The 13,764-nt window shown below is 48.0% G+C and overlaps 2 protein-coding genes across 2 annotated transcripts; both read left to right on the top strand.

Annotated features, from left to right (window-relative positions):
• Positions 1 to 1,828: 1,828 nt before the first annotated feature.
• AP5B1 (adaptor related protein complex 5 subunit beta 1) lies at positions 1,829 to 7,006 on the top strand. Its single transcript, XM_070950766.1, has 3 exons — positions 1,829 to 1,930; positions 3,380 to 3,540; positions 3,852 to 7,006. Exons 2-3 carry the CDS (start codon positions 3,388 to 3,390, stop codon positions 6,420 to 6,422), a joined length of 2,724 nt encoding a protein of 907 aa, XP_070806867.1. The 5' UTR covers positions 1,829 to 1,930; positions 3,380 to 3,387; the 3' UTR covers positions 6,423 to 7,006.
• A 1,122-nt stretch (positions 7,007 to 8,128) lies between these two features.
• RNASEH2C (ribonuclease H2 subunit C) lies at positions 8,129 to 13,403 on the top strand. The gene is made up of 4 exons (XM_070950730.1): positions 8,129 to 8,332; positions 11,034 to 11,146; positions 11,570 to 11,689; positions 12,855 to 13,403. The coding sequence occupies exons 1-4, from the start codon at positions 8,167 to 8,169 to the stop codon at positions 12,882 to 12,884; spliced, it is 429 nt and encodes a 142-aa protein (XP_070806831.1). The 5' UTR covers positions 8,129 to 8,166; the 3' UTR covers positions 12,885 to 13,403.
• Positions 13,404 to 13,764: the final 361 nt, after the last annotated feature.

Raw genomic sequence — 13,764 nt, forward strand, 5'->3', positions numbered from 1 at the left:
TATAACCATCGCTAAACAAACCCTTGTATGTCGAGGGCTGCTATCCAGATCCAGGACATTCGGGTAACCCAGTCAAATGGGGGTTTGCTCAACAGACCACAGTTAAACCACCAATGGTTTAGAGCAATGTCTGGTTTCTGGGTTGCAAAGCAGTTACGTTCACGCCTGAAACCTAATGGGCAAAGTCTGAAACGGATTAAAATATGGCAGAATATTTTCCAGCAAGAAATAAACAGAGGCGTGGCATTCAAAAACAGTATCCTTATAAGATGCAAACTGGGAAGTGAAGGAATAAAGAGATTATTACGGTTTTAAGGCCAGCATAGAGATGACTCTCAAAAAAGGCTTCATACATACATTATCCTCTTAATGAGCTGGGAAGCCTTTTTTTCTGAAGTTGAGGTTGCAAAGTAACCGATTTAATATTTATCTAACTCCACCTGAAATACAGGTTGTCCTCGACTTTCATTTAGTAACCGTTCAAAGTTATGACAGCACTGGAAAAAAAGGGACTTACGACCATTTTGTCACACTTACAACCGTTGCAGCATCCAGTAACAGTAACCGAGTGGGAAGGGACCTTGGAGGTCATCCAGTCCAACCCCCTGCTCCACGCACGAGACCTGTACTAGGGATTCGAACCGCCGAAATTCCCGACCTTTCTGATCGACAAGCTCAGCGTTTTAGCCACTGAGTCACCTAGTCAGGCCCCGCGGTCACGCGATCAAAATTCAGATGCTTGGCCGCTGACTCATATTTACGACGGTGGCCGTTGTCCCAAGGTCCCATCTGCTTTGGCGACCTTCTGACTAGCCAAGTCAAGGAGGAAGAAGTCCAAATTCACTTAACCATCAGATTACTCGCTTATCGACTGCCGGGATTCAGTGGAGAAGGGTGGTAAAACAGGGCCAAAGTCATTTTAACACATTCAGAAATGTTGGGCTTCATTGTGGTCATAAGTCGAGGACTGCCTGTATTCATACATTCAGGCCCCGTTGGAGCCCCCAAGCGATGTCTTTTTTTCTTTTCTTTAATTTTTAGTTTTCTTTTAATACAAACATTTCATCTTTCATTAAACAGGGTGTCATCTGGGTACACATTTTTTGTGCAATCACCATTAAAATCGATTTAACCATTAAAAATCAACCGTGTTCATTATGTATATCTATTCTTGGAATTAATACTAATACATAATAACATATAATAACATATAATAATATAAATATATAATAACATATAATATAAATATATAATAACATATAATATATGTATATTATATATATATATATTACATACATATAATATATTTTATGATGTTTGTGTATCTATATTTTTCTTGACTGTACACCGCCTTGAGTCCTACAGGAGAAAGGCGGTATAGAAATATAATAAATAAATAAATAAATAAAAATATATAACAACATATAATATAAATATATAATAACATTATAATAACATATCTCCAATTATAACATTTCCCTTCTTAGCTTATTTGACTGTGTAATACGTTTTCGATTATTTCACTCCTCGGCTTTTATTTCTAATTTGCCTATTTATTCCCTAAACCATTGATCAAATAACTCCCCTATAAACTGTAAGTCAGATTCCTCCTTTCCTTTAATTGCAGGTGTGTTCATATTCATTATTATTATTAGTATTCCTAGTCATTGCAATATTTTCTTAATCACATTTTTCATCTCCTTTTCAAGGAGCAAGGGATGCCGCGGGAACCACTAAATTCAATTTATTTATTTAAAAAAATAATTTAAATTTATTATTTATTTATTTTTAAATCTGAATTAATTCCTGCGTGGGAAATCTCACTTGGCCGGGTTCTCCGTTCCTCGCGCGCCCTCTGGCGGCCACTGCGGAAGAACACGGAAGCGGCGGCGGAGGCGGTAGTGATCTGCAAGCGAGCAGCGGCGGCCAGGTCGAGATTGGGGGGGTTTGGGGGGGCTCTTGGGGGGCGGGGGCCGAGGAAAGCAGCCTGGCCTCGGTGCATCAAGGGCCCGGGAGGCGTCTGCAGGCCTCGGGGGTCTTCCCGGGCCGGGGGCTACATTGCAAAGGCGAGCAAAGCCTTTGGAAATTTGCAGATTTCTGCACCGGGATCCACCAACCCCGCCCCCCGACCTTGGGTGGGGTCCAGAGAAGCGAGGGATGGGTCTGAAACCGGGGAAGGGGCTTGGGGAGGGGGCAGGGCAGTGGGGGAGAGACCCTGGGCTCACCTGGCCCACCTGTCGCTCCTACCAGCCGCTCCAGAACCTGGGTTGCATTTGCTTGGGAACACAGGAGAAACCTTGGCCGCCCGCGGGCGCCTCCGGGGGTGGGTGGGGGTTTGTCCAGCTGCTGGATCCCTCCGGGGCGCACGCGCGGATCTCCCGCGATCGACTCCCTCCCTTGCGCAATCTGGTAGTCGATCGTCCGCGCAAACAAATCCGAAGCGAGATTACTACTACTACTACTACTACTAATAATAATAATAATAATATTTTATAATTAATTATTATATAATAATTAATTATTATATTATAATTATAATTATAAAAATAATAATAATTAAGTCCTTGGTTAGGACTCTAGCTGCTGATCTATTAACAAGCCTCAAAGGCTGTGAATCTCACTAAAGATTAACCAATAATAATAACAACAGTAATAGAGTTGGAAGGGACCTTGAAGGTCATCTAGTCCAACCCCCTGCTCCATGCAGGAGACCTGTACTAGGGATCCGAACCGCCGACCTTCCTGATGGACGAGCTCAGGGTCTTAGCCACTGAGCCACCTTCAAGTAGGACATTTCAGTGTCCTGGCATTGAAATCGGCTGGCTGGATCGGATCCTAAACCGACCATCGGTAGTCCTCAATTTATGACCACGACGGAGCCCAACCTTTCAATGTGAAGTGAGACATGCATTGAGTTTTTCACCCCGTTTGATGACCTTTCTTTGCAACCATTGTTAAGCGAATCACTTCCAAGTTGATAAGCAAGTAACCCGGTGGTTCAGTGAATCTGCCTTTCCCCATTGACTTTGCTTGTCCGAAAGTCACAAAAGGGAATCACGCGTCTGGACATAAATGTGAGTCAGTTGCCAAGCGTCTGATGGTCGCAAATGTGGATCACATGACCCCAGGGACAGTGCGACGGTCATAAGTACGAACCAGTGGCCAAGCGTCTGAATTTTCGATCACGTCATAGGGGTGCTGCAAAGGTCGTAACTCTGAAAAATGGTCATAAGTCACTTCAGGGTCGCCGTAACTTCAGACGGTCACTAAACAGACCGTTGTAAGTTGAGGATTGCCTGTACTTTTAGCAGAGACCTGCTAGCTTCCTTCCTGTAACAATCTCTGATTTTGCTTTTTTTTTTCCTTGCCTGTCTCCCAGTTTTCGCTATGGGGTCAAGAGGCGGAGAGAGCTGGACTGCTACCGTTGAGGCTTTCCGGCTGTCCCCCACTGCGTTCCTCTTATCCCACGGGGCCGGGGACACTTTGGCGGCCGACCTGTTGAATGAATTGCGGAGCGAAAAGCTGGGGGAAGCCATCAAGGTACGCCAACGCCCTTCATTTAGGTTACAGAAATAGTATTTGCAACTTTAGGAGGGTGGATTTCAATTCCCAGAAGGCCCTGGGCAGCTCTGAGAGTGGAAGTCCACCCATCTTAAAGCATGCTGGCTGGGGAATTCTGGGAGTTGAAGTCCACCCATCTTAAAGCATGCTAACTGGAGAATTCTGGGAGTCGAAGTCCATCCTCTTGCAGCTACTGAGGTTCAGAAACACTGCAATCGAGGCTCATCATTTTCTGGCGGCCTCGATATTCCTCCCCATCGTCCCCGACAGCTCTTTTTCTTCTCTTGCAGCTCTCGATCCTGTCTTTATTCTTGGAGTATCCCACCCTGCTGTGCCCCGATGCCAAGGCGGGTCAGGAAGCTGCAGCCTCCCTCCTCTCCCTCTTTGCCCAGCTGAGCCTCTCCCCCAAGCACGTCGGCCTCCGTTGCTCCCTGCTCTTCGCCGCAGAAACGGTCCTGGTGGCGACCGACAGCCTGGGCGAAGACTGCCCGACATCGCACGAACTGCTCTCCGTACTGCTCCATCTGGTGTCTGATCCGAACGACAGCCGCGGGGGAGTCGTCGAGCGGCCTATCCGTGCCGCGGCTTGCGAGTGCCTTCGAGAACTGGAGAGCTGCTACTCAGGGTTCCTGTTGCACCGGCTGGAGATCCTGCGGTCTCTGCAACAGCAGGAGGTCTCGAGCGTCCACCAGGGTTACACCTTGCTGTATAGCGTGGCGCTGCGGAACGCCATCTTCCTCCTGGCCCGGAATGGACAAGGTTGCCTGGGGGACCTTCTGGCAAGCAACGGAGAGCTGATGTGGGAGGCTACAAAGGAAGTTGGCAAGCTCTCGCCAGCGGCCCTCGATCAGCTGGTCCTCTTGCCATCCGCAGCGGACCTCAAGGAGCTAAAATTGGTGCTCTCGGCGCTTCTGGAGAGCAGCTATCTCTTAACCTCCGCGGCACAGAGCCACCTCTTGTGCCATCTGGCTCAGGCGGTCAGCGTCGTGCGCACCCAATCGCCCGCGATTTTCAAAGCCCAGCTGGCGCGTCTCTTCGGCACGGCCAGCGTGACTCTGGAACACGCCATCCTGCAGCTAAAATCGCTGTTCACTGATAGTCTCTTCACCGCTGAGGACGAATCCTTCCTCCTGCGGCACCTGGTGGGACTGGCACAGCACCCGGCTCTCCCGGACGCCGTGAAGCTTTTCTACTTGGATTGTCTTTTGCACTTCCCCGAAAACCGGCCGTTGGTCTCAGGAACCGATGAGCAGCTGCCAGTTCTGCTCACGCCGCGCACTACCTCGGGTCTATTTCCTGGGTTCTTCCAAGATCAGGGGACCGTCCTGGCCCGGATGAATTTGCTGTGCCTCGTGTGCATGGAGAATGAGGGGCCCAGTGCCGAACGTGGGGCAGGTTATCTCCTGGAGCATGTCCTGGCCCTTGGAGGCCTAGTGGCCCGAGACGGAGGATTGGACGCCACACGGCTTTTCTTCCAAGCAGCCTTCATTTTTGCCCAATATTTTGGCTCACAGGCCCAGCCCATGACGGAACTGACCCGCTGCCTGCTGGATCTCTACCGTCAGAACTGCACCTTGGCCCCGAACATCATCAATCTGTTGGACGAGACGTGGAAGACGCTGGATGAGTCCAGCTGGGCCAAGACCCTCGCCCAGGCCCTGCAAGAATTTGTTGTGAGTGTCCCCTTGCAAGAGGAAGACCTAAGTTGGCATCTCAAGATTTTAGCCCGGCTGGCGAAGGAGAAGGAAGTTCCCCAAGTGAGCACCATGCACTTCTTAGCTCGTCTGGTCGCCTCGGGGAAACTCGGGGATTGGCGCTCTGGCCAGATCCTACTCAGCGTTTGCCGGAACCTGATGGTGCTTCACCCCTCGCCTGCCCTGTCCCAGCTGGCGGCTCTCCTGCATGCCATCTCCCTGAACCACACAGATGTCGATGTCCAAGACCGAGCTGGCTTTTATTACACCCTACTCACCAACCTTTCTGGTGAAAAATTAAGATCCGTCCTGGTCCCCGAAGGTTCCATTAAGACTCGGTCGCTATCCTCGTCCATCGTTGCCGACAGCGAGAGTTTTGTCGCTGCGTTGACGGTCCACTCGGTGGATCCAGCCCCTTTGAAGCTGCAGCGTGTCGAGATTACAGGGGACACCCCCGCAGTTCCTCCCGCCGAGCAGGAGGTGGACGGCTACTGCCAGTGGTTGCTGGTGGACCGCTCTTCCTCATGGCTCAGTTTGGCGTACCGGCTGGTCCATGCGGGGCCTGGCACGCCTCCCTACGACCTCCTCCTCTGCGTGGTGCTTCGGTTCACCTGCACCAACCGGCATTATGAGCCAGTGCCCGAACTCTGCATTCCGTACCTTTCCGCGCATCGCCCGTCCCCAACGGTGAGGCTGTCGTTACAACCGCATTGCCCGTACCCGACGCGGATAAATGTTTCTGCCCTTTACACGACGCAAGATGGATTGACGCGTTGGAGTCGGCTGGAAAACCTGGAAGTGGCCTTTCCGGATCTTTTCCTACCCCTGCCAGTGCCTGACTGGTCTTCAGAGAAATGTTGCCAACTTTTTGAGGCGCTCTGGCAGTGCCTGCATCCCAACGCCAAAGACGCGCATGCCGAGAGCCTCACCGTTTGGCCCCTGCCGCCCTGGTCCTTAGAAGGCTTAGTGCGTGAGCAATTTGGCAGGTACATCCTGGCTGAGGAAGGCGACGAGTATAGGATCGCCCTGACTTTACCGCCTCGGGATCACATCCTGCTAAAGGTGCGGAGTGTGGACGATGCGGGCCGGGTGAGCATCCGAACCGACAACTGGAAGCTCCTTCCCTCGCTTAACCACTATTTGCAGAGTCTGGTGAAGGGCAGCTGACACCGCAACGCTCCTGTGGGTGAAGGGGGAGCTGGTGGGGACAGGACTGTCACTCTTACCTGCCTTTGGGTGGAATCCTAACATTTCTCCCAAATGTTCCCAATAAAAAAATACATCCTTTGCAACCTCAATGTGGTAAATTGGACAGAGGAGGAGGAAGATATTTGGGGAGTTTTGCATTTAGACTTGACGTAGGCCAGAGCAGGGGTCCCCAACCTTGGCTACTTTAAGACCTGTGGACTTCAACTCCCAGAATTCCGAGGGAGGATTTCCCGAGGGAGGGGTGGCTCCATAGCTGGGGCGGAGTCAGCAGCAGCAGGAAGTCATGCCGGCTGGGGAATTCTGGGAGTTGAAGTCCACAAAAGTGCCCAAGATTGGATCCCTGTGAAATAAGTGGAGGAGAAACGGGGGAACGGAGCGATGTGTAGCAGTCGAATCTACGATCAGTTGTGGCTTGATGGGATAGTCCGAATCGCACAACAGGCTAAGATAGTTGCTTAGTGTTGTTACCTCAGGCTGAGTGAGAAAGCCGCCCATTTCACGGTCGGATTCATGTGTTGTGCAAAAACCAGATCAAATAAAGTTCCGCGGAAAGCGATTGCTTTGATTTAGAGTTGTGTTTTTTTTCAAAATATGGACACTTTAAGACAGCTGGACTTCAACTCCCAGAATTCCCCAGCCCTACGGTTTTCCTTTATGTTAGCTTAAGGATCCCTCCCTCCCGGGGGGGGGGAATAGATCTCTGGGCGAGGGAAGATTTCCCCCTCACTCCCACTGGGGTGGATCCCTGGGTGAGGTAGGATCTCTTCCACCCACCCGGGGGTGGATCCCTGGGTGAGGAGCTCATCCTCACTCCCACTGCTGTGGATCCCTGGGTGAGGGAGGATCTCTCCTACCTCCTGGGAGTGGACCCCTGGGTGAGGATCTCTTTGTCACTGCCACCCAGGGGTGGATCCCTGGGTGAGGGAGAATCTCCTACCCACCTGGGGGTGGATCCCTGGGTGACGGTCTCCCCTCACTCCCACTGGGGTGGATCCCTGGGCAAGGGAGGATCTCTCCCACCTCCTGGGGGTGGATCCCTGAGTGAGGATCTCTTCATCACTCCCACTCAGGTGGATCCCTGGGTTGAGGGAGAATCTCCTACCCACCTGGGGGTGGATCCCTGGGTGAGGGTCTCCCCTCACTCCCACTGGGGTGGATCCCTGGGCGAGAGAGGATCTCTCCCACCTCCTGGGGGTGGATCTCTGAGTGAGGACCTCACTCCCACTGGGGTGGATCCCTGTGTGATGGAGGATCTCTCCTACCCACCTGGGGGTGGATCTCTGAGTGAGGACCTCACTCCCACTGGGGTGGATCCCTGGGCGAGGGAGGATCTCTCCTACCCACCTGGGGGTGGATCTCTGAGTGAGGACCTCACTCCCACTGGGGTGGATCTCTGAGTGAGGACCTCACTCCCACTGGGGTGGATCCCTGGGCGAGGGAGGATCTCTCCTACCCACCTGGGGGTGGATCTCTGAGTGAGGACCTCACTCCCACTGGGGTGGATCCCTGTGTGATGGAGGATCTCTCCTACCCACCTGGGGGTGGATGCCTCAGGTGAGTAGGGAGGATCTCCTCCCTCCCACCCACCGGGGGGGGTGGATCCCTGCGCGAGGGAGAAACTCCTCCCTCCTTCCTTTCTTCCCACCTGGGGGTGGATCCCTGGCCGGGGCGGAGGCGGCGTGCAGCGCGGGAAGCTGTGCAAATGGCCGGGGCGGAGCGGGAGGTGGCGCGGCTGGCGTTGGCTTCCCTGCCTGGGGCTCCCCGAGACCCGCTGCACCTCCTCCCTTGTTCCATCCAGCACGACGGGCCCGCCGCCGTGGCCCGCTACTTTGCGCCCGCCGTCCGCCGCCATCCAGAGGCGCCAGAGGGTAGGCACGCGGGGCTGCAGCAGCCAAGGCCGCTCGGGGCTTGCAAGGCCCTTCCTGGCTCCCTGGCGCGCAAAAGAGGAGGAGGCTTCTGCAACCGGGCGCCCTCCAGTTTGGGGGACGTTGCAACCCCAGTTCAGGGGGGGGGGAGGTACTACAACACCCATGTTTGTTTGCCTGCCTGGCTGGTCGGCCAGGATGCGACCCAGTATGAGCACTGGGTCACCGGCCCTTCTGGGAACCCGCCTGGGGAACCCGGGATTGTGGTGGTGTTGTGTGAATCACGACTTCCACTCCCGTGATTCCCCCAGCCAGCAAATGCTGGGAGTTGAAGTCCGCCTTTCTTCCCAGCTGCCAAGCCGGAGGGAAAGAAAAAAAAAACTGGGTTGGTGGGGAGCAGCTTTTCCTTTGCATGCAGGTTTGAAGTTTAATCCTGGCTTATGGTTTTCCAATGGGGACCTCTGGTGTCCTGGAAACATTTGGGGTGCCTCTCAAACGCCTCCCATCCGATTGCATTTTTTAATAAGGCGGAGGCGAAAAAGGAGATTATTATTTGTCCCTTTATGGATTCTCACTGTAGAATCTGGTCCCTGCCTCAAGACCACCACCCCCCAAATTTTTTTTAAAAAAGGGGGGGGGCTTTTCAAGACATGACCATCAATTCCCCCCCCCCATTTTTATTGATTGGTCTATATCTATCTTTCTATCTATCCCTCTATCTGTTTATCTATCATTGCTCTCATCTATCTATAATCTATCATTTATCTATTTATTTATTGGTTCGATTTATATGCCGCCCTTCTCCGGAGACTCAGGGCAGCTTACAATGCGTTAAGCAACAGCCTTCATACTTTTGTATATATCTGCTTAGTAGGGCTTTCGGCCCCTCCCTAAGCGGTGTTCTTTTTTTTATACAAAGTCAGCTTATTGCCCCCACAATCCGGGTCCTCATTTTACCTATCTCGAAAGGATGGAAGGCTGAGTCAACCTTGAGCCTGGTGAGAATTGAACTCGCAGTAATTGCAGGCAGCTGGCAGCTAAGTGCTACTTAACAGCACTTTAGTCCACTGCACCACCAAGGCTCCTATCTATCATCTATCTATCATCCATCTATCTATCTATCATCTTTATCATCTATCTATCCTCTACTATCTATCTATCATTATCATTTATCTATCATTGCTCTCATCTATCATCTATCCTCTACTATATCATCTATCTATCCTCTACTATCTATCCTCTATCATCTATGAGCTATCTATATCCTCTACTATCTATCTATATCATCTACTATTTATCCTCTATCTATCCTCTATTTATCTATCTATCAATCATCTATCTATCCTCAACTATCATCTATCATCTATCTATCCTCTATCATCTATCTACCCTCTACTATCTATCATCTATCTATGAGCTATCTATATCCTCTACTATCTATCATTTATCTATCCTCTACTATTTATCCTCTATCTATCCTCTATCTATCTATCATCTATTTATCTATTTATCAATCATCTATCCTCTACTATCATCTATCATTTATCTATCTATGAGTTATCTATATCTATCCTCTACTATCTATCATTTATCTATCCTCTACTATTTATCCTCTATCCTCTATTTATCTATCTATCATCTATTTATCATCTATTTATCAATCATCTATCCTCTACTATCATCTATCTATCTGAGCTATCTATATCTATCCTCTACTATCATCTATCTATCCTTTACTATCTATCCTCTATCTATCCTCTACTATTTATCCTCTATCTATCCTCTATTTATCTATCTATCATCTATTTATCATCTATTTATCTATCAATCATCTATCCTCTACTATCATCTATCATCTATCTATCTGAGCTATCTATATCTATCCTCTATCATTTATCTATCCTCTACTATCTATCATCTATCTATCCTCTACTATTTATCCTCTATCTATCCTCTATTTATCTATCATCTATTTATCAGTCATCTATCCTCTACTATCATTTATCTATCTGAGCTATCTATATCTATCGTCTACTATCATTTATCTATCCTCTACTATTTATCCTCTATCCTCTATTTATCTATCATCTATTTATCTATCAATCATCTATCCTCTACTATCATCTATCTATCTATATCTATCCTCTACTATATCATCTATCTACCTTTTACTATCTATCCTCTATCTATCTATCTATCTATCTATCTATCTATCTATCTATCTATCTATCTATCTATATCCCCGGTGTCCAGCAGAAAGGAAAAGGCCACCAGAATTGAAGGTTAGTGGCTAGGTTTGGTGCAACCTAGGCGCTGCATTCACACTACGTACTAAATAGATGGAACGTTAATCTTAATTTATGTTTGTGATTTTTTTTAATCCGGCTGATCCGGTCTCTTTAGCTTTGAAACCCTTGCATTTAGTACGAATCCAGAACATGGATCAACTCATCAACTTGATCTTCATGTCGGAGAATTATATTTAGGAGGATAACCATCTAATAATAATAATAATAATAATAATAATAATAATAATAATAATAATAATAGAGCAAACATCCTATCTTGCGTGCGTTTTGATTCAGTTCTTGCATTTTTATTGTGGTTAGTGTGCTATGGGAAAAAGAGGAGGTCTTGGGAATGCAGCCACAGCCTGTTTGAATTTCATTGCTGTGGTTTCTTTCCTACCTTTCGCCCAATCCAGGAGAGGCCTCGGTGTCCTTCCGTGGCCGAAGCTTGAAGGGGAAGGAAAGCTGTCTTCCAAAAGGATATGTCGGGTTAGTGCTGGAAGAGGCCAACTTAGGCCTAACATCCAAGGTTTGTTCCTGGAATGGTACGTGGGGAAGACAGAGCAAAGAAAGGCTGCCAAAGAACATCAGATAAGAGACAGCCGAGCCCTCAGCTGCATAATGAAAGGAGAAAGAGTTTCAGAAGGGACCCTCCCTAGTTTCTCAGGTTGTAAAAGAGGTGTGGGGGGGGGAGAGAGAATCTAGATCTATGGAAAGAGTTCAGAATGTGTTAGGTTGTGCAAGGATATGTGGGGAAGACCTTGGGAGAAGGAGCAAAGAGACCCTGTCAGATAAAGAGACAGCATAACCCTCAGATGTATAACAGGCAGGGCGAGAGGCTCACAAGACACCCTCCCTAGTTTCTAAAGCTGTAAAGAAGGGGGGCAAATAAATCCAGTGCTCCCCGCCAACAGCATCCTCTTTTCTGCCCCCCTCTTCCACCCCCCACCAGGAACGGGAAGTGGGTGTGAAGTCGACTTTTGATTCCCTGACAGTGTGGAACCTGGAACGGGCACCAAGTAACAGCGATGAAATCATCATGGCTTTCGCTTGGCCAGCGATCGCTCGAGGGGTGAGTGTTGATTTGACTTCCGCATTTTTTTTAAAAAAAAAAACAAACTCCTCCAGACTACAACTCTCAGAATTCCTCAGTCTCTAACCTGAGGATTCTGGGAGTTGAAGTCCGCTCTGGCTGAAGAGTTCATTCAAACTTCAGAATTTGGATCCAGAAATGTGAAACGGGATCGAGACGGAATCAAAAATTTGGTATCACAAATCCGCAATTAAGCCACGTGGGGTTATTTTTTTTTTTCTTTTCTTTTTCTGTTTTGGATGCAACAACGTGCTTAAAATATAATACTGGGACAGACAAAATGGTTTTGGGGAAGAGTGCGGGAAAGAAGCAGAGCAAAGGCTGAACGGTGTTCCTGAGGGCTAGAAACTTGGGTCTTGGTTTGAATACGTTTTTCTATGGGGCACTTGTATTTTCACCTTTCTTTGAGCTCTACCTGTCAGGAATATGGGAATCCATTCTTGTGCCAAATTTAGTCCTCGACTTACCTGCACAATTCGGCTCGGAAATTTCCGTTTGCTAACAGATGCGGATGTTAAGTGAATTGTGCTCAATTATACAACCTTTTTTTGCCATGGTCGTTAACCGAATCTGGGACCATGCTGGGTGCCAAAAAGCTCAAATTTTGATTGAGTGACTTAAGGGGATGCCATGAAGAGTCGTTAAGTGCGACTTTTTTCCCCAGTGATGGAACGTCACGTGGTCGTAAGCAGAGGACTACCTGTACGCATTTGGGCACAAAGGCAAGGCGCTGATTTTCTGTCAGGGTGGATAAAAATCAATGATTTTTTTTAAAAAATCGGATTTTTTTTATTTAAATCGGATTTTTTTGATTTTTATCGAGTTTATTTTAATAAAAAAACTTTTGGGGTAAAAATCTATCGTAAAGATAGTTTTCTATTTAAGATACATAAATAGTTTAGTTTATTCAGCATGAAATGGAGCTTAGTTATGTAGCAGGAGGCTGTATATTCTGCAACACTGGGACTATCGGTGAGTCAACAGTGGGTCAAAGGAGTAGCAGAGATGACAGTTGCTCTTTAAAAATTATGATTTAAATCGAGGTGATTTAAATCAAGCCTTTTTACTAGTGATTTAAATCCTGATTTAAATCAACTCGATTTAAATCAAATCCACCCTGTTTTCTGTGTGGGTCCCCTTGCAGATCCACGCCCCCGTGACTGATGAAGAGTGAGGAAGACCAGAGTGTTTGTCCGAAGGGATTTTCCGAGAAAAATACGTTGTGCTGCGACTTGGGTGAGGAAGACGACGGAACCAAAACTTCAGCCTCTCTTTTGCTGCGTTAAGGAAGGTCCCTTTGCTTATTCTTTTTCCTTCCAAACTCTTATTTGCAATTTATGCTTTTATTTTACAGCCGCTTGGAAAGAAATTGCAGCCTTGCGTGGATCTTAGGCTGACTTTTAATTACTTTTAGGTATATATGTTTTTTTTTTTGCTTTGGAGGGCTTAATTCCTTGAATGATTTGAGCACATTTTGTTTCCCACTGAAGATGAACAAGGCCCTATTTAAAATTTTGGTGTCTGCTGGGGGCTTCTAACTACTTCTGGCATTTTTTTTAAAAAAAACACACGAATAAAACCTCTCCTTGTTTTGAAAGTAGTGATGGTCTTGCTTTAGGCTTCTCCATCAACTCTTTGAGGGACAGAATGGGGAGGGGGGATGCTGCTAAAACCCCTTCCACAACTTTTTAGGAGAAATTAGCGTCGCCACGTGGTTGTTTTTTTTTTCATTTTTGTAACATCAAATTTCTCTCTTGAAAAATTTTGAGATTTTCATTGCAATTCAGGAGGGGGGGGGGAAGAAACAACTTTTAACGCTTTCAGGAGCTACGACTTGTTGGCCTTTCCTGCCAATCCACTTTCTTTGGGCTCTGCTTTCCAAAACCAAGGGAATGAAGAAAAAGAAGAGAGAGGGAGAAGAGGGAGGGAGGGAAGGAAGGAGAGAGGGAATGGGAAGGAGGATGAAGGAAGGAAGGAGACAAAGAAAAGAGAAAGGTGAGAGAAGAAAAGGGAGAAGGAAGGGAAAAAGAATAAAGAAGAAACAAAAATAGAGA

Source organism: Pituophis catenifer, unplaced genomic scaffold (assembly GCF_029215685.1).
Source record: "Pituophis catenifer annectens isolate HBS135680 unplaced genomic scaffold, rPitCat1.0.hap2 SCAF_10, whole genome shotgun sequence".
Classification (NCBI taxonomy): domain Eukaryota; kingdom Metazoa; phylum Chordata; class Lepidosauria; order Squamata; family Colubridae; genus Pituophis; species Pituophis catenifer.